The following is a 21,493-nucleotide window of genomic DNA, read 5'->3' as shown; positions in this document are numbered from 1 at the left end:
GGTGATCTTGTGTTATTGTTCAATTCTCGGTTACAGATGTTTTCGAGAAAGTTGAAGTCTAAATGGAGGGGCTCGTTTGAAGTTGTGAGTGTAACACCCTTTGGTGCATTGGACTTGAAGAATAAAAATGATAAAGAGTTTAGAGTCAATGGTCAACGGGTGAAGCACTATCTGGGAAAAGTTGGCGATGGCCACGTAGTGGCAGTGATTTATTTCAAGCGATTGATGGTAATCTGCGTCATGCCGCGACGTTAAATCGGGCTCTTCTTGGGAGGCAACCCATATTTCTTTTTCTTTTCCTTTTTCTTCTTCTTTAGATAGGTCTTGTTTTGTGCTAACTAGCTTTGAAGTGTGTTGTAGTAATGAGTGTGCTTTGCAGGAACTATGCTCAGGAAAAGTGGCTAAATGTGAAAAAAGTGCGGACCGCATAATTTTGAATGTCACAGCAGAAAGGGATCTGTGACCGCACAATTCTTGTGCGGACTGCACAACTGGAGATCAAAAAATTGCAAAATCTCTGAAGTTGCATGTCAGAGAAATGGTCAAAGTGCGGTCGCACAAGGAAATGTGCGGTCCGCACCAAAATCTGCGGCCGCACTAAAAAATGTGCGAATCACAGATCAACAAAGGGTAAATATGTAACAGGTAAAGGAGTGCGGACCGTACATGAAATTGTGCGGCCTCACTCATCTCTTGAACTCTTGCCCTAACCGGTCAAGTATAAATAGTAGCCTTCTCAATACTGTTGAGACTTTACGAACTCTGAACAATTAATACAAAGGAAAACACAATACACTTAACTGATTCACGCATCTAACACTCATTTCATCATCTTTGATTCTTCCTTAGCATCACTACATTACTGGTATATTAAATTCATCTTTAAATTTTTCGATTTTCTTAATTTTGTTTATAATTAGTTTAGTTATTTTTAGGACTAATGTCAAATTCATCATCATGTGAGCTTAAATTTGTATGGGTAACTTCCTATTTGCTATTTTGGGGATGGATAAACTGTGTATCATGTCTAAATTTCTACTACTATGTCTAAATTATGCGTGAATTAGAAACCCTAAGAATCTGCCCGATAAATTTTTGAATTGTGCGGCTGCACAAGGAATTGTGCGGTCCACAGATCAGTAGGCTAGGGCATTTGGTGTAGAATGATTGTGCGGACCGCATTTGAAATTGTGCGGTCTGCAGAAATTCAACCGCGGCCGCATAAAAGTGTGTGCGACCGTAGATCAAGCAATTCTCTGTCTTCAGAGTGTTATCATTTTTGAAGTTTTAATATATGACCGTACCCAAAATTATGCGGACCCCACTTGTGCGACCGCACTTAAAATTGTGCGGACCGTAGAATCATCACTGCGGCCGCACTTCAAAATTGTGTGGTCCGCACAACCCCATCCGCGGCCGCACTCAAAAATGTGCGATCCGCATTTCCCCAATCTACAACATGTTTTGTTCTAAAGATTTTCTGCTTACCTGCACTTAACTAGAAATGGCTCTTACTGCTATTTTATGCAGAATATGGTTAGATCACGTGGTCATGGTGATACATCAAAGGGGAGGGGTGAACCTTCCAGAGGCAGAGGCAAAATCACCTTACCCCTCGCCCTCCAAAAAGTGATCAGTAAGAAGGCAACAATAGGCCGAGGTAGACAGCCGGAGCCCTCCGAATCAAGTTCATATGCCCCGTCTAGGGAATCATCGGAGGGCAACAAAGTGCAAAGGCAGCCTGCTGTGCAATCACAGCCACAACTACCCCAGGACATATACCAATTGAGAGATGAGCCTACCTCTTCTGAGAGTACTTCTGAGGGGTCGGAAGGGAACAGTCAGGCTTCGGAGCCTTTATCTACACATGCTCCTAACACATAGGCTACTACAGTGGAGGTGGATGAGATCCCAGATGATGGCCGGAGGGGTGATACCAGAGTTGCAGGCCTGGAGAGATCAAAGAAGAAGGAAGTTTGGGAAGATAGGTTTGTGAGCCTGACTGCATTCAATAGGTTCCGAGAGTGGTGGCCTCAGATATCGCTCACACTTGACATCAGTCTCTTTTGAAAGACTTGGATAGGTACAATCCAAATGTGGCAAAACAGTTTCAGGAGAGAAAATGGTGGACATGGTTCACTAAAGGTGTAGTGGATGCCAAGGAGCACTTAGTCCGGGAGTTCTACGCCAATGTGGAGCACATAAAGAAGGGACTAAGGTGAGGAACTTGAAAGTACGATTTGATCAGAGCACCCTGAACACTTATTTGGGGCTCGAGGATATAGAGCCGGTGTAGTATTTAGAGAAGTTTGCAATGGGTGATGCAGCTCGCCCTTGGCTAGCTGAGATACTAGTAGCTCTAGGACCACCACCACCATGGATCACAGCAGGGGTTCCCATTCAGCTTAACACCCTCAACTTTGAAGCAAAATGGTGGCAAACATTTGTGTGCAGTCGCATAAACCCAAGCCTGAATGAAAAAAATCTTCCAATCCCTCAGGCAGTCCTAGTTGCTTCCATCATGGCCAGGTACCCAATCAATGTGGGTGCCATCATGTCAGCCAACATGTCTCTAATTTTCAGGCAGAGTAAAAGCTCATATTCGTATCCCAACACTATCACAAAGTAGCTCACGGATACGGGGGTGGAGCCTAAGAGCTTTGATATGAAGGTTAAGGCTAAGAAGCCCTTATCCTGGTACTCTCTAAAGGACCCAAGGAACCCAAAGAACAAGGGTAAGTCGACTACTACCTTAAGCCAGTTTGATAAGTCGTCGGTGGTAGTTGCAGATTCAGCTGCCATGACTTTTACAGTAGCCATGCCTTTCATAGCAGCCGGGCCTTCCACCGATACAACTGCCATACCTCCACCTCCATCTTTAGGGCCATCAGTATCAGTGCCTTCCTTCTCTACTTATCCACTCTCTGCGCTGCGAGTCTCCCAGACACTGGCGAATCTCAACAACTGGATGTAGACAGCTACTTCAAAGTTGTCTGACCTATCCAGTGTTGTTGCAGCTCAGACTTCTACCCCAGTACCCCAGATTCCTCCGTCAGTGGAGGAAACTTTGAAGGAAATATTGGAGAATCAGAAGACCATCATGGACACCTTGGTGGCACATGGGGGGAGCAATTGAGGAGTTTAGGAAGCAGGTGAAGAAGATGAGGAAATCAATTGACAAATTGAGACAAGAGGTTACCAAGATAGCAGCCGGTGGAGATCTTTCATTTGACTTACTGATGGAGACAGATCCATCATTACTAGCAGACCCAGCAGCACCATCGACATTAAAGGCACCAGCTGGCCAGTCTGAGGAGCCAGACCTCGCTGCCCACACGGCTGAGGCGGTGCTACAGATGTTCACCAACCCAGCTACTCCCCGAGCAGAGGATGATGAGATCCAGTTGGAGGAGCCTGACGGAGGTGATGCTGCTATGGACACTGAGACCACATAGGGAGTCCTCTCTACTCTTTCCCTTCCTTGTTTTTATTTTGTTAAGCATTGAGGACAATGCTTATTTTTATTCAGGGGGTCAAGTCTATTTTGATTTGACATTTGACATTGGCCTGTAATGACTGATAACATTCTCTTTTCATTTTTACTTTCATTATGTACATATTCTTCTCTCTCTATTGATGTATATATTCCCTTTCCCTTTCTCAGTTTGTATATTCATTTATGCTTTCAGCAGTTTAATTCATAGCTTATTTATTTTGTTTTCTCAGTAGTCAATGTTTAGTCTAATAGCTTCTTATTTACTTTAATATCTTCTTTTTAATTTAGTAGTTTCTTTTTATGTTTAAGTGATCAATAATCCTTTGATTTTCTTAATGCCACGGTTCTTTCCAAAGATGGTTTTTGTGTGAACCGGGTGACCCTTCCCAACTATGGATGGCGTAACAATCTTCTTAAGGGATTGAGTCCATTTTTGATGTTTAGGTAAGAACAATAGTAATAATGAATAAGAGGACCTAATTGAGTCGAACTAGAAGAGTCAAGCATGCTTCACTTGGTATCAACACACCTAACTACATGCTTATGATTAAAAACAAGTTCTTGGAAAGAAATAGCTCTAGTTAGTGACCTTTTGACTCTTGTGTTGACTTAAGCAATCATCGAGTGGTTTAGTTAAACCATTGGGGATTTTCAATCTCGAATATGGTTGTTGTGGACCCTTGACTCTATCCTCTTGAACAATCCAGTTGTGTGAGAGGTGAGATGTTTTGTTGCAAGTCCAAGTACCCGTGCGAATGGTCTAGAACTTGCCCCGAATGTGTTTCTAGGCAAAATTCTAAGTTTTGCTTGGCTTGAGAAGTGATTGTAGGCTCTTCTTGACCCGTTTTGAAATTTTTCATGACCCACCAATGTTGTTATCCATAGTCAACCCTTTTGTGCCTAAAACCTTTCTCATTTGATAACCATGTTACAAACCTTTATCTATTTTGTAGTGATCCTCTCTTGGCACCCGAGCTTTCCTGAACACTCTTGAGAAACAATTAGCTAAAACATAAGTTTGGGGGAGAGATGAGAAATTTGAAAGTGGTATCAAGGTACAAAAAGAGAAAAAAAAATGAAGAAAAGGAAAGGCAAAGAAAAAGAAAGAAGGAACAAAAGAAACAAAAAATGCAAAAAGAAAGTGAATAAGTTGAAGGGATTCAAAGAAAAGCAAAAATGCAAAGCATGGAGAAAATAAAGAAGGAAAAAACGAATATCATGACCAAGAAAGAGTGATGTTAAGTCTCTCTAGTTCCCCTAAGGAAAAAGAAAATGACTCAAAGAGTCGGCAAAGCATGAGCCAAAAAGAGAAAATGGAGTGCTTAAGGAAAGATGAACCCGTTCTATTCCAACATTTCCTACCTTAGTCCAAAAGCCTTCATTACATTCCGAAAAAGCCCTACGTGATTTCAAGCCGAGTGAACTTACATTAGTGGTGATTTACATGAGGGGCAAGCATATGGTACTTAGAGCCGTACTTGTGACATTCTTTTGAGAGAGATGAGCAAACTTTCACAAATCCTTGAAGTGAGTGCTACATTCTTAAGTGAGATATGCTAACGGAGAGTAGAGGAGGAGGAGTTTGGGATCCACAATGACCTACATGAAAGAGCGAACTTCTTTGATGAGTAAAGTCAACTCTTGATGCTCTAGTGTCACATTAGAACTATTTGTGCTTAAAATTTCAAATCATTGCCTTGTTGATAATTCATAAGTGTTGTGGGTAACTGTTGGTTCCAATTGATATGTGTTTGATTCACCTTAGATTAGCTGGAATAGCTCTTATCTTGTGGAGGTGGGAATTACCTTATTTTTCTGAGGACAAGCAAAAGCTTAAGTTTGGGGTAGTTGATAAGTGGGAATTTTGACTACTTATTAGCGCCTTTTAGCTTTCGTTTAGTCCAAAAGTGTCTAATTGTATTCCTGAAAACTGATGAAATATGCTTACCTGCAGGAGTATTGGAAAATGAGCCACTACGATGAAATCCAACTCAAGGAGGAGTTCTGAACAAGGACAAAAATCAGGCACAAAAGCTCAAGTGCGGACCGCAGATTTCTATCTGCGACCGCAGAATGTGAAGGAAAATCAACAAAGCCTCAGTGCAAAGTGCGGACCGCACAATTATTGTGTGGCCGCAGAAGCTACGTAAGAGCCAAAGTTCAGAGAGTTTCATTTCAAGCTCAAGAATAAATGCGGGCTGCACAATAATTGTGTGGCCGCAGAAACAGCTAGGCGACCGCACTCAGGAAATGTGCGGTTCGCAGAAGAGCCCAGTGCGGTTGCACCTAGAATTGTGCGGACTGCAGAACATGAGAGATGCGGCCGCAATCTAGAATTGTTCGGCCGCCGAGTCAACTCCTGTCAAGATCTGAAGAGAAGTGCGGACCGCACATATAATTATGCGGCCGCAGAACCTCCGAAAGGGCAATTTTGTCCGAAAAATCCAGCTTTGTATAAATAGACTACTTTCACGAAATTCGGTTAAGTTTGGAATATTGAAAGTCCTGTAGCCGTTTTTACTTGCCTCTTTAGGCAACTTTAGCTTACTTTGATGATTTAACATTGGATTTTTATCTTTTAATCTTGCAATATGAGTTTATCATCTTTTCTCCTTTATTTTCTTCTACACCCATTATGAGTAGCTAAATTTCTAACTAGGGTTGTGACCCAACCCTAGTGTGTAAACCTAATGGATGTTTGATTTATGGCTTGTTTATGGTTGAGAGTTTATTATTTAGCCTTGTTCTTGCTTTTGATTGTAGAATTAATGGTTGCAAATATTAGTTCATGCCTATTTGACTTGGTCTCTTCTTGAGAAAGAGAGACTTAGTCTAGAAAAACTTAGCTAATAAGAATTTGGGATAAAATCAAGAGATTGATAGTCCCAATTGAAGGATTGAACCTAGAGATAGTAAAACCCGACTTGAGCATTTTATCAACTGTTTTGTTCAATACCTATTTGGACTTGAGAAAGCTAAATTGGGAAAAATCACTCTCTTACCGAGAGGTATTGAGTGGGTACTTGAGTGTTGATAGCTATAATACACCCCGACTAACGAAACAAGTTTTAAAGTTTATAACCCGTTAGGTAAACACCTAGGTGAAGGTCATAGCCCTAGGCCTTTTACACTATTTGAAGGCAACAACAAAAATAATTTTTTAGTTTTAATTATTTATCTTGCAATCTTAGTTTAAACTAGATCTAGAATCAACCAAATCGTGTGGAAGTGTAATTTAAGATAGTTCAAGCTCATTCACCACAATATATACTTCTAAATCCCATTCATATAGCTCCTTGTGGAATTCGACCCCGACTCTCTGTTGAGTATTACTATTGCATCTACCGTTTCATAACCTTAAATAGAGGTGTGACTTGGATGAGATCAATCCTCAATGGCGACAAAAACGCCATCAACGTGAGGAGGCATAAGCACCGCCAAAAGGATGGGGTCAGTTCCCATACCGGAGCCAGAGGGTACATTAACCATAATTTTGATGAGAGAAAGGATATTCAAGTAAAGAAGGATTAGAAGCAACAAGAATCACTAAGACCAGGAAAGAAGACACACAACAATGGAGGAAGGAGAAGAAGGCACAGGGTTTTGATGAGAAAAACACGTAAAGAACAAATTAATGTAATCACACCTCTATTTATAAGAATTAAGGCATAAAAAACAAAAGATTATGCCATCATTACTCAGCGCTGGAATCGAAACGACAGCCCCAACTGACAATCGCACGGGAAATGACGCAAAGTATCGGGAAAACGCGTCATAGTGACGCATGATGTCATGGCGTCATTCTAGTGCAGAAATGACGTAACTCCCAAAAGTTGCGGCTCACAAAAGGCCACGTTGCCAGCTTGTCCAAAACTTAACTACTCAACCTACTCGTCCACCCTCCTCGACCATAGCCGATAAAGTCCGCTCATCAAGGTCGTCTGAGACGGCCTCAATAAGTGGAGGGACTAACTGTATAGGTCAAAATCTACCACAGAACATTTATGGCAAGGAAGTATTGAGGGAAGAATCAGTCGAGGTCGATCAGGAAATGGCGAAACTCGAGTCAGGACGTTTATAATGGTCGAGTACGAGATCCGCGGAAAGAGTTGTAATGGCTAGTTTTTAGAATAGAATAATAAAGGGAATATTATGAAGAATATTCTCTGCGCATATACTATTATGGTTTACTAAGGATATGTCCCATATAAGGAGGACAAAAGATAAGAAAAAGAGATATGTAATATTCAGGAGATAAGAACAAATTTCGAAAAAAGATTATCTCTCTCTAGCAAAGATACAAACATTACCTTTTCGTCAAGATTCTTATTGGTATTATTCCATACTTTTCCATCAGATCAGAGAATAGTTCGAACATTTTAGGATTAATCTGTCGCTCATCATTGTTAGGAGGAACAATCGTTTAATTCATTCTTCATTGGGTGAATCATTCCTCCTATTTACTTAAATACTATTTATTACTAGTAAATCCTCCATTATTGTTCGTACTTTTTGAAAAATTTAATGCTTGTTATTATCAATCTCCCACAGTCCCACTGAATCTGGCCCATCTTATCCACACTTTCAAAATCCGCATTTAAAGATATTATCATTAACTAGGTTTAACTCTTTATTACATAAGACAATAGTTTAATCGAAAGTTCGGATAAATATTATTTATAAATATCTTCTTTCTATTTAACATAAAAGAAAATACTACGTCCTGCTCTAGACCCGACCAATATCGTTAGACTGTTCAGACAATTTTGTGGAACTTCAAGTTGTTGGCGTAGGTGGGAGAGGGAACGTGGCAAGCACAAGGACACAATCAAAACATGTTGAGAAAGATGTTAAAATTAAGATCGTTATAAAGCCACATTCACATAGAGCCGAATCCGGCCACTTGTTGGGAATATGTACATAATGAGCTGCCCTCTCTAGACTAGTGAAATGTTGTTTTCTCTTTCCTTTTTATTTTTATTTTTATTTTTATAATTTTTTTAATTTTCACTAATACTATGAATTGGTATTCTTTAATTCATTCATTTGAAATTGTTTGAATTTCCACAAGTATTTACAATGTTGATTTGACTTGAATGATATAATAGTAGTGGTAATGTAAAAGAATTTGCAACAGTTATGAAAATATTAATAGTATGGTAGAGAAAGTATCTCCTGTTCAAATTTGTTGAAAATTATTTTTATTGAGCCAAAGATCTTTCGGAAATAGCTTCCTTACATCCACAATGTAAATTGTTGGTAAAGAAAGTATCCCGTCATTTTAAATCCAAAATTTAAAAATTGATAACTATAATAACAAGGTGTAATATAATAATAATAATAATAGTAATAATGCTTCAATTTCCAAACAAGTTGGTATCCAACTATCAACCGTATGAATTATTATCTCCGGCTAATATTATACAACCAAATTACACAAAATAAAAAATAACTAAAATAGTTACAGTTGCATAATAACATCATAAGATTGATGAAATGGTATGAGTTGGTGTCACACCTTGGCATCGACCAAACTCAAACTATATTGGACTTATGATATTTGCCCACCTTTACGAAAAATAACAAAGCAAAATGGGAGCAGAGAACTGGTAATTGCCATCTATTCACGTTCGTTAGCCCTTTGTTTCATTTCAAATGGGTTAAAGACTATCAAATACTCAATCAGGAGTTACTTAGGTATTCTACCAATTGTTTTTTTTTCCGTGAAATATTTTTCTACCTAAAATACTTTTTTTTTTGAAAATGGTAGATACATGGTTGAAAGCTAAAAAAAATAAATAAAAAATAAAAATAAAAGTAAAAAGATGGTCGATAGCAAAGCTAAAGCTGCGGACAGATATTTCTTATCTTATTCTCCTCCAGTCAATCTATTTATCTTGCCTTTTTGTGTTCCTGAAGTTTCTCCTTCCATTCCATCAAACAGCAAACGTGTGAGAAAATCTAAGCAAAAACCATGGCTGCCCCACTCAGCCTCCTCAAACTTCCAATCTTGCCCTCAAAACAGCACCAAACCAAACCCAAACTCTCAATTCCCAGCAAGCATTCAGTTACTCTTCTCCCACAAAAGCTCCTCCTCAACGAGACCATTGACCAACTCAGATCAGCTTCTCTTCCTCTAACAGCACTTACATTGCCTTTCTTTCTCGATGCCAAGGCATGTTTTTTTCTTTTATATTGAGAAATTTGTTATCTTTTTTCTTTATTATTACTGAGCATACTGGCTTATGTGACAAATTTGAATCTTGGGTTTTGTAAACAGGATGCATTTGCAGTGGGTGGAGAGTTTGGGATATTTGAGGGAAGAACTATTGCTCTGATTCATCCTACTGTGATGACTGGTTTGTTTGTATACACTTTATATGCGGGTTATCTTGGATGGCAATGGCGGAGAGTTAGGACTATTCAAAATGAGATTAATGAGCTGAAGAAGCAAGTCAAACCTGTCCCTGTGACCCCTGAAGGCACCCCTGTTCAACCCCCTAAGCCATCCCCTGTTGAAGCCAGAATTCAGCAACTCACTGAGGTCCAAACTTTTTAATTTATTTTCTGCATTTTATGTACTTTGTTCTTTGCACCCCTTTTTAGCCTTCACTTTCTATTTAGAGGGTCTTTGGGGGGGGGGGGGGGGTGCAGTGGGGCGCTATGGGTATTTTGGAATAAGCAAGCATGATTGGTGGTACCTTGTCGCTATGAAATTTCAGCTTAAAATTTTTTTCCTTCTTTCGTGACACTAGGAATTACAATGACACATGTAGGAATTTATGGTAGAGTACATAATATTTCATTTTGCACAATTGACAATCTTTCAGAGATATAATCTAATATGACTAGCTGCTAGTTTCCTAATTCCTACTGCACTAGTAGAAATTCTTTGGTTGTTCTGGCTTTTTGCTATTAGGGTTAGAGCCGTGGAATCCGGGATACTTTGTGCACCGGGCTGCCCTTTTCTGGCTTTTTGCCAGTGTAGTGCCCTATTTTGAATAAACTTCCCATCGCAGTTATTCTACAGCATGTGATGGGAGCGGCTGTAATGTTGTATTCCCTTTTAGTTGAGCTCCCAATGTCATCACTTGCAGGTGTACTTCTAACACTGGTGTTCATATATTGTCCACTTTCTGAGTATCTAAATCTATTCTTTTGCTGTTTTTGAACTTCAGGAACGGAAGGAGCTGATTAAAGGTTCATACAAGGATAAACACTTCAATGCAGGTTCCATATTGCTTGTATGGGGGGTGTTTGAGTCGATTGCTGGAGGTGTGAATACCTGGTTTAGGACTGGGAAGTTATTTCCAGGGCCTCATTTATTTGCCGGGGCAGGTAATGTTCGCATCTCCTATTAATCTGAGCAAATTGTTGACCAAAGGGAAAAAGAACAACTATATCAAAGTAGATTGATTCTATTTTGCATCATAAATGGTCAAGTTTATGATTTCTGAGCTGTTGCGTTCTGAGCCATTCCATTAAAGAAAAACAAGAAAAAAGAGAAAAAGTTGCGCAATATTCTCAAGTCCCTAGTCTATACTTATATTTACGCAAAAGTGTCATATGTTTCATCCTATCTTGCTTTTTCCGCTTTATGTGAGTACTAGAAGATTGGATTTCTTAATTTGTGTGACACAATAGGTAATATAGAATATTCAGAATAGGAAAATAAGTTAGTAGAAATATCTTTCTCGTATTTAAAAAGGATGTTTATAGCTTTCTCTTAACTTGGTGTCCTATGATACAACAAACAATTAGGCCACAATTACAAACTAATAGTAATAATTAAGGGCAATAGTACTATGTAAAAAAGAAGAAAAAAGGTCTTAAATATTCCACATACATGTGGAATCCTATACTAGTATTCAACTATAGTATAGTAATATTATGTATCTTTATCTCTATGATTTTCGAGTTAAATGCTACCCTGTGGTGTAGAAGTAGGCTAAGAGCTCAATTATGGCTTTGAGAACTATTCATAACCGCATTACTAGTTTCGTGCATGTTGCATTCATGTTCTTCCATACATTTGACAACTTTTCCAAATTACTTCAATTCATAGCATATACTATATTTTAAGACAATTATAGCTCACCCTCATTCATTATTGAAGATCAGAGGAGAACTCGATTTGATCTACAATGGAGGAATCGAAGGTTCTAGAGAGAACTCTCAATCTGTGGATGAGAGAAAAATGAGCTTCATTTCTAGAAAAGCATAATGGGATTACAATGCTAAGTTTCCTATATATACAGCTGTAGTTGGTATTCTACACTTCACTAACTAACGCGACACTACTAACTAACTGACTAAGAAGAACTCAACTAACTACCTTTCCATAAATTAGTTATAACTAACTAACACCCTCACATGCTTCTCACGTGCTCCTCTTTCCTTCAATACTCCCCCTCAAGCTAGATGGCGTGAATAAGTTGAGCACCCCTAGCTTGTTCATCAGATACTCATGTTGTGATCTTCCCAGAGCTTTGGTGAATAGGTCGGCCTCTTGATCTTTTGACATCACATATCTTGTCTTCACAATTCCTTGCTGAATCCTTTCTCTGATGAAGTGCAAGTCTATTTCTATGTGTTTTGTTTGTTCATGGAATATAGGATTCGCAGCAATTTGAATTGCTGCTTTGCTATCACAGTTCAGCTCAACTAGTAAGTCAACTTCTGCACCCAATTCTCTGCAAAGCCCAGTTAGCCATAGGATTTCTGAAACCCCTGCTGCCATACTCCTATACTCAGCTTCTGCTGAGCTTCGTGACATTGTGCATTGCTTCTTTGATTTCCAGGACACCAAGGAGTCTCCTAGCTTCATTACATATCCTGCCACTGATCTCCTAGAAACTGGACATGATGCCCAATCTGCATCGCAGAATGCAGTAAGTTTGGTGGGCTGGTTTGAGCTCATTAGCAGTCCTTGTCCTGGAGCATCTTTTATGTATTTGACCACTCTAATTGCTGCATCCATGTGTGATCTTTTAGGACAATGCACGAACTGACTAAGCACATGTACTGCATAGTATATATCCGGCCTTGTCATTGTGAGATATAATAGTTTCCTTACCAATCTCTGATAAGATCCTGCATCCCTTAACTTCTCATCACCTTCATAGTTATTCTGTTTATCGTATTCAGCGGTAGTAAATCTCTGATTACATTCCATTGGTGTGCTTGCTGGCTTTGATCCTGTCAAGCCAAGTTCACTGATCAATTCTAGGGCAAAAATCCTCTGATTCATCAAGATCCCTTGTTTGGATCTTCCTATCTCAATTCCAAGGAAGAATCTCAATTCTCCTAGGTCCTTGATCTTGAAGCTATGTTGCAGTATGTCTTTGGCTTCTGAAATCATCTTATGATCATTCCCAGTTATGAGAAGATCATCTACATATACTAAGATGATTACCATTCCTGTGCCCAATCTTTTGGTGAACAGTGAGTTGTCAAAATGGCTTTGTGTGAAGCCTGAGTTGATAAGTGATTCAGTCAACTTTAGGTTCCACTGTCGTGAGGCCTGTTTTAGACCATATAGGGATTTGTGTAGCCTGCATACTTTCTCCCCCTGGCTAGGAAATCCCTGTGGCAAGCACATGTATACCTCCTCAGTCAAATCTCCTTTTAGGAATGCATTGTAAACGTCCATTTGGTGCAGGCTCCAGTTATGTGCTGCAGCTAATGCTAATACAACTCTGACTGTCACCATTTTAACCACTGGTGAAAAAGTTTCTTGGTAATCTAGCCACTCTATTTGGTTGTGCCCTTTTGCCACTAGCCTTGCCTTGAATCTTTCTACTTCACCATTTGCCTTGTATTTTATCTTGAACACCCATTTGCATCCAATTGGCACCTTGCCTTTTGGCAAGTCTACCAGTGACCAAGTGCCATTTTCTTTAAGAGCATTCAACTCTTGATCCATTGCTTCCACCCACCTAAGGTCTGTCATTGCTTATTCATAGCTGAAAGGTTCTTTAGTAGCAGTAAATTTGGACAAGCAACTCTGATATCTGGCTGAGAAACCTCTATGACAGAGGTACTCTTCCAATGGATATCTGCAGGCTTTCTTTGCTGAGTGCTTTGTGGATGTTCCTCTGCATACATAGTCTTGCATCCATATAAGCTCTTTCATTGTTCTTGCTGATTTCCTCAGCTTCTCTTCTCCTCTAGTAGTCCCAGAGTCTGCTAATAGAAAGGCTGTGTGGTCTTGGTCATAATCATGTTCAGCAGGTGATGTTCCTTATTGTATTAACAAATCCTCTCCTTCTGAACTGTGTTGTGAGTCTACAGATGGTGATGTTGTAGGAGATGGAATAGCTGCATCTCACGAGCTGTCAAATTTGCCATAGGTCTTTGCTGGTACCCCTGTTGTCTTCTTTCTCATCTTAAAATCTGGAAGATAACCATGTATCTTATAGCAGTTCTCCCTACTGTGGCCTTTGTAATTGCAGAATTCACAGTACAAGATATTCTTTCTAGGTCTGTAGTTATTTCCTGAACTCAGCCCACCTTTGTTACTGAATAATGCAACTCCATCAGATATGTCAACAGCCTGTGTAAACTTTCCCAAAGATTTTTGGCTTTCTTCTGATATTATCATAGAATATGCTTTGTTAACACTTGGAACTGAAGTCATCATTAGAATTTGACTTCTAGGCTGACTATAAGTCTCATTTAGTCCCATTAGAAATTGCAGTAGTCTTTGGTACTCAAAATATTCAACATAATTTTTGGATTCTTGGCATTCACACCCTGGGCAAGGCATGAGAGCATCATACTCTTCCCAGAGATCTGTTTGCTAAGCTGAAACTGAGGAAATCCCTTGGTACAATGTAGTTATTTCCTTATGCAGATAGAAAATTCTAGATCAATCTACTTATCATATTTGTCCTTCAGATCTGTCCCCACTTTATATGCACTAGACTTGTATGCAATTCCACTAAGTAGCTCTTTGCTTACGGCATTCATGATCCAAGACAACACTATAGCATTGCACTTTTCCCATAACTTGCACAGATTCTGGACTTCGCAGACAGCTCGATCACAGAACAAAAAAAGTTTGCAGAAAAAATTTCAAACCCTAACTCGATCAAGTAATGTCGTCGATCTTCCAACGAATCTCAAATCACAGCAATTAGAATCAATATCCTCAATACATTGTGATCCAGATCCCCTGCTCTGATACCATATTGAGGATCAGAGGAGAACTCGACTTGATCTACAATGGAGGAATTGAAGGTTCTAGAGAAAACTCTCAATCTGTGGATGAGAGTAAAATGAGCTTCATTTCTAGAAAAGCATAATGGGATTACAATGCTAAGTCTCCTATATACAGAGCTGTAATTAGTATTCTACACTTCACTAACTAACGCGACACTACTAACTAACTGACTAAGAAGAACTCAACTAACTACCTTTCCGTAAATTAGTTATAACTAACTAACGCCCTCACATGCTTCTCACGTGCTCCTCTTTTCTTCAATATTCATTAAGATTTCTGGACAACTTTATTCATATTAAATTATTAATCCATCTAGTTGAATTATGTGAACCACCTCATTACCTATCCAAAAATAAAAAGAAATATGTGAACTGTCTCATTTGTATTAAGATGTTAGATAGTGAACACTTTTGCTTATTCATTTTATATCTTGAGTCAAATACGGGGAAATATTTCTGTTGATGGTTAGCAAAGAGACTTGAATCCGGAAGTCAGTTTGCTATGCACTCAGACAAAATGTTAACTGTATTATCTGCATCATCCAAAAAAGTTTAACTGTTAGAGAGTGAATACTTCTATTTCTTTTATCTTAGGTCTACAACAATAAAGTATAGACATTAAATAAGATATTGTTCTTTAATGTAAAATGTTAGTATTTCAAATTCTTATTAGAGGTTAATGGTTATATAACTTGACTAGTCTTACTATAGATAGTGTGATATTTACAACATGAGGCTTACTAATTCCTTACACCAGTTCAAATTTGATGGAGCTAGAAAGAAGGAAGCCTGAGCTTGTCTACTTCGTAGTTGCTGCTTAAATGCTTAAACGCGCTTTTTAATTAAAGTGGGACCAATAGACCTATAATCCGTGGAACTTGTGAGTTATGACTCCTGCCTAAATATTATAGGAAGAATTAAATCTTCTAAAGATTCATATTTACAGAGTTCTTTGAATTTACAGATGGGATGACTTTTTAAGTATGCCGTATTCCATCTGTTATCAGTGACTTTAATCAAGTAGCACATGGTTGTAATACCAGAATAACCCTGTCTTACAAAACTTCACAACCATGTATAAGTTTTTAGTATTCAAGTTCCAAGTGTTTAATTTTTTAGAACATTATGTTGGTGCGAACTTGCTGCCAATGCATACAAACCAAAATGCTAGTAACATTTATGTGTTCAACCTCTGTTAGTCATTTTATTTCATGATGATTGGTAGGTTTGGTCTTGTGCAAATTTGTCTGGATAGTGAATCTTTAGTTCATTAACTAGTATGTGTTAGTGACGTAATTAACTGTAACTTTGATCGAACAGGGATTACAATTCTGTGGGCAGCAGCAGCAGCCCTTGTACCAGCAATGCAAAAGGGGAATGAAACAGCAAGAAATCTGCACATAGCTTTGAACACATTAAACGTTATCCTCTTCATTTGGCAAATCCCTACTGGAATTGACATTGTCTTCAAAGTATTCGAATTTACCAGCTGGCCTTGACTTGTTCGAAGTTTGAAGGTCGAATTGTCTTCTTTCTTATGTAAGTATACGCAATAGAAGAGAACCTACTTACTGCGGTATGGTGCAGTGGTTATACCAGGTGTAATGGCCCTTTCAAGGATTTATCTAGAAATAAAGAAAAAGAAAAAATAGGTTCATTTAGATACAGGTCAAAACTAATAGTCTAAGCATGCGTGTAACAATAAAGCTACTATGCATCAATTTAGAATTAGCTGGAGTTGACGACATAAATAGTTTTTATCCATTTCTCTCTGTTCAGGTATTAGAGTACTTTGGAATTATTGGTTTTAGAGGTGCCTCAGCTGCAATTCAAGATCCCTTCAGCTTTATGAACAAACCTTGTGTTGATTTCTGAGTTATATTGTCGTTTCTAAACTGTAAATGGCGTAAGTCTTGCCATCTTTTCCGTAATCAACTCATAACTGGAGCATCCTTTTGATCATGATAGAAACCCGAATGCAAATTGCAATAGCTTCTTAGTTTATAGGTGCAAGGAAATACCACGTTCATTAATCTAACCCGTTATCCAATCAAGTGATAAGCAGCACGAAGCTATGCTCTTATTTTTGTTGAAAACAATTTATCCTTTGCACCTGGATTCATGTATACGATCTGTTTTAACAGCACATTTGTTTGATAGTTGGAAATGATTCAACTAGTTAATAAATCCAAGATCCACCAGCATACTTTCATTAAGCTAAAATACTTTAATGGACCAAAGTACTAGGAAAGAAGACAATAATCAAGTGTTCAAATAGTGTATAGGCACAAGCCGTCCTACGGGTTCGGCCGAACCCAGTAGCTTTTGCTCAAATAGTGTATTTGGTATTTTGAATTCATGATATATGTATAAATATTAAATCTAGAACTCAGTTATTAACAATTGAAGTTGTGATCCAAAAATTCAGAACTCATAAGGTTGAAATCCTGAATCCGCCTCTGAATTAACATGGAGACAACATCATATTTCAGAAGCTTATATAAGGAATCTGACTGTTACTTCGAATAGATCAAAGTACCAGTAAGACAACTAGTGTCAGATACAAAAAAAGCTAGGATGGACGGCTGAATATGTAAAACCTGATTGCTACAACTTGGAACCCCGTTGAAGCCTCTTGAAAAGGGAGAGCATCATATATTCAGCAAGCAAAGTCAAGACAAAGACAGTTGAAGTGAATGACACCCCAAATTAAAATACCTCTTTTTGTTGAACTTCAACTTCAAGAATCTTATTGAAGTTCAACATACAGTTTTTAGAAAAATAGCTGATAATATCGATCAAGAACAAATAAAGCAGGAAAAACAACTTATCGAATTAACGCTCGTCGTGACAAACTACTGCCTTGAAAGCGATTTCGGCCCGACTAGACTGCAAATCGTTTAAGACCGATCAGGGCCGGCTCCAACCTTACGTGGAGTAAGGCTTGTGCCTTAGGCCCCCAAATTTAGGGGGCCCCATTTTTTGAAAATAATAGGTTCATAGGTATTTAAAAAATAATATTTAGTATTTTTAATACAAAAGAAGAGTTTTTAATATAAAGGAAAGAATTTTTTTAGATATATAAATAAAAAAATAATTTGACTTATTTAAAAATGTGTAGATGAATAGTTTTCATAACTTTTAGTTTTCTATTTTTTACTCCATTAAAAAATTTGCTTTTTGTTCCTTAATTTGTCAAGTCAATCTTTCTTTTGTTTCAATCTCTTCGTATTTCAGAAAACTCTACATATTCTTTTGTGTTTCTCTTTTATATTCTTACTTACTTCTTTCTCCGATATTTCATTACTTACCTTCTTTCTCTAAGATTTCACTAGTCCAAGTGTTCAACAATACTTTTAAACTTCCAATAGTTCTATACTCCACTTCTATTACTTTGTAAAATCTTATCTAAGATCAACAATATCTCAAGAAAGATTAAATAAGTTGGCTATATTATCAATCAAGCAAGAATTATTAGAGAAAATCGATTACAAAAAAAATTATTAACAACTTTATATCTCAAAAAGTTAGAAGAAAAGACTTCAAATAAAAATATATCTTATAATATTCTTTTAAAAATTTAGGCCTCATATAAAATTTGGCTTTAGGCCCCGTATGTGCTTGAGGCGCCCCTGAGACCGATTGCTCCCCAAGGTTCTACAGCACCTCCAAACACGTGCACTCGTGGATGGAAGTTTGGAGGTTGCACAAAATAATTGCCCAAATACTGACCAAACACATGCACTCGTGGCTGGAAGTTTGTAATTTACACAAAATAATTGCCCACACACTAACTTGAGAAGAAGAAGAGAGGAAGGTTTTTTCTTTGTTTGAAAACTTCACAAAATAGCTCCTTAATCAGGAGTTACATAATTTAATTCAAAGAGAATGAACTTGGACATATTCTGGTAAGCATGTAATTTTAGCAATATCAAATTTGGATTAGGCCTCACGTATATCTCGCGCGTAGGGGAGGGAAAATTGACTCATTTTGCCTTCAGGGTCAATTTCTTATGTACGTAAGATCACTTCCTTTTGCTAGCTCTTTACTAGCTCAATAAAGAACAACTCAAGATAAAGCGAACTTTCATAAAAGACAAAGAAGTGAGAAAGAAAAAAGTTGCATTACCATCTAATAATAACACCAACAACAGTAACATGTTAGTCTTCCTTGCTTTCTCCTTTTCGCTTATGACGTTTGTGTTCTTGTAACCAAAGATGAATCTTTAGGCAAGGATAAAGAAGGAAAGAGGATTCCAGCTAAAAGGACCATATATATGCTGTCTACATACGATAGATGGTTTGTGCAGAGTCTGCATCAACAGTAGTGTAGAAGCCGCAATTCGAACATTTACTTCATATATATGGCAGAGATTCCGCAGGGAATATGAGCATTTCACTCTGCAGCTCCTATCTGTTATGAAAACGGCTTGTCATGGACTCAAAACTGTTAAAAATTCTGTTACCCCACCATCTCGGTTGTTTGTGCGGTAAGTTTGTCACCGAGTCTTTGAGAAGCCAATCAAAGTGAAAATTGAGAAGTTGAAAACTTCTTTTCCACTAACAAAAGGGATATGATGTTTTCTTGATGAATGCAGGCACCAAAGATTTGATACCAAATCCCTGAAAATGAACCAGATGCTTTTCTTACTCTCTTTTTTTACCTTTTTGTTGTTAATTTTGGAACTTTTTGTCCCCGTCTTTCACGGTGAATTCCTCAAGCATCCTCAGTCATAGACTTGTATATATTAAAGTGTGCATCAAAGAATTGAATAGCCAACTCATTCTAGTTTCTTTATTTGATAAGGTAGAAGTTAGTGCAGTGCGCGTTCTGTAATGTACTAGTGTGTTCCTAACGAACTAGTATTAGAATGTCAAACCAACAACGACCATTTTCATGGTTCAGGTTGGCTCCTTTCGGTCGCCAAATGCAACCAACCCCAGCTCCAGCTCCAACGCCACGGCCAACAGCACTTAGAGCTCCTGCTCCACAGCCATTTAGGCCCCCAGCACCTCAGCCTCGGCCAACTGTTCGACCACCACCACCTGCTGTCACATCTCCTCCTCCACCTACTAGAGCATTGTTCCCTGGCATTACTACTATTACTGCTGCAAGATCTCCAACAACATCGACTGCCCCTCCCTCTCCAGCGAAATCAATACCTGCAATAACATCTGTCCCTTCTTCTCCTGCAGCAACTTCCACATTTCTCCCAATCACATCCTCTTCTTTCACCTTAAGGAGCCCTGAAACCAAGACCTCTGCTCCACCTTCCTCTTCATTGACAACTTCTCCATTCCCAAAACCAGTACCATCACCACCTAAAACTGCTGCGCCTACAACTCCCATCACCACTGTCACTGCTTCTACTACTGCAACCACAACCTTATCTCCAAGAACTATCAAGCCTTTTAAGGAATCACCACAAAAGTACCCTGAAACCAACCCTCTGTTTCGTCCACCGCCTCCAGAAAAAGAACCCAAGCGTGCACCAGTGGAAGAAGAGACTAAGAAACTAATGCTGGGGCAAGGAACCGCTGGAAATTCTTCTTCTAAGATGAATGAGAAAGCTGCTACTGATAGTAAGAAAGTTACTGAACTGAAAAAATTACCAAGGAGATTGGTAACGCTGATTGGTGAAAACAAAGGGGCCATAATGGTATTGAGTCCTAATTCCACCAAGAAATCTTATACTAATGGCTTTGGAGGTAAGTCTCAAACTGTTGGAGGCAACAAAGAAGAAGGTCAAACCCATGTTAAAGGGTCAAACAAGAAGAAGGAAGATCAAAATGAGATGAATACAATGGAGATGGAAGAGTCTACACTGTTCATTAACAGTAATGTACAAGGAGTAAACAACTCCATTTTAGATGATTCAAGTCTCACTCACCATGATCCTGGTTTTCATATCTTCTTCTCAACGGATTAAAAACCTTATGCATGGAATCCATATATATGTACGGTCGAAGGTAATAATAATAATAATAATAATATATGGTGTCTGAGGAATTTTGTTTTGATTGATTAATAAAAGTGAGTAGGGAATGGATTCTGATTCTCCATGTTCGAGCTGTAGTCTCTTTTATGTACTTTATTTTCGGCACTAATTAATGTATTTCCTTTGAAGTTGTTGAATATTTTATCGCGAAGCTCTAGTATAACATTCATAAGGAGCATTCTCTAAAATCACCATCTTTCCGAAGGAAATCTAATTCTCGTATTAAGGAATTATTTTTCATTCCATGGTTGAGTATGATATGGCCTAGCTATTACAACCTTCTACGTAACAAATTTGACACGAAGCGTAATATGGACAATTACAAACTCTCATCATTTCGCTAACCTTTGTGTTCTAGCTCTTAATTAAACTGGAACGTAACTGACCCATTTTAATGTCGTTTCTTAGTTTTCTTTTCTTTGGGGTGGAACTTTGGAAGGGTGGACTACTACCCTACATTGGTACTTTTTTTTAACCACACATTTAAGATTTGTTCTTTTGGAAATTTAAGAAAATTTATTATGTAGGCACTGAGACCGAGGGTTCCAAAAAATTTATCAACGGTGGGTGAACTATAACATAAGTAAGAATATTATTTTACTTATGGTTCAATCTACAAAGATCGACATCTATATACTCCTATCAGAACCTCCAAAACCTTAGAAGGATAGGTCAATTGATTTAAGACCTTCATACCTCTGTTGTAAATTGTTGCAAAACTTACGTGGCACAATTATTTAACCCAACAAGTGACTGTAGGCTGTAGCCAAAAGTT

General features: G+C 38.3%; 2 protein-coding genes across 2 annotated transcripts; both read left to right on the top strand.

The window, feature by feature from the left end:
- The first annotated feature begins 9,372 nt into the window (after positions 1-9,372).
- On the top strand, positions 9,373-16,576 carry LOC104110598 (uncharacterized). The gene is made up of 4 exons (XM_009620122.4): positions 9,373-9,671; positions 9,777-10,040; positions 10,675-10,834; positions 16,040-16,576. The coding sequence occupies exons 1-4, from the start codon at positions 9,471-9,473 to the stop codon at positions 16,216-16,218; spliced, it is 804 nt and encodes a 267-aa protein (XP_009618417.1). The 5' UTR covers positions 9,373-9,470; the 3' UTR covers positions 16,219-16,576.
- A 3,014-nt stretch (positions 16,577-19,590) lies between these two features.
- LOC104110599 (gibberellin-regulated protein 14-like) lies at positions 19,591-20,649 on the top strand. The gene has a single exon (XM_018775748.2). It carries the CDS (start codon positions 19,591-19,593, stop codon positions 20,647-20,649), a length of 1,059 nt encoding a protein of 352 aa, XP_018631264.2.
- Positions 20,650-21,493: the final 844 nt, after the last annotated feature.

This window comes from Nicotiana tomentosiformis, chromosome 1 (genome assembly GCF_000390325.3).
Source record: "Nicotiana tomentosiformis chromosome 1, ASM39032v3, whole genome shotgun sequence".
NCBI classification, from domain to species: domain Eukaryota; kingdom Viridiplantae; phylum Streptophyta; class Magnoliopsida; order Solanales; family Solanaceae; genus Nicotiana; species Nicotiana tomentosiformis.
This window is presented reverse-complemented; position numbering and strand designations above follow the sequence as displayed.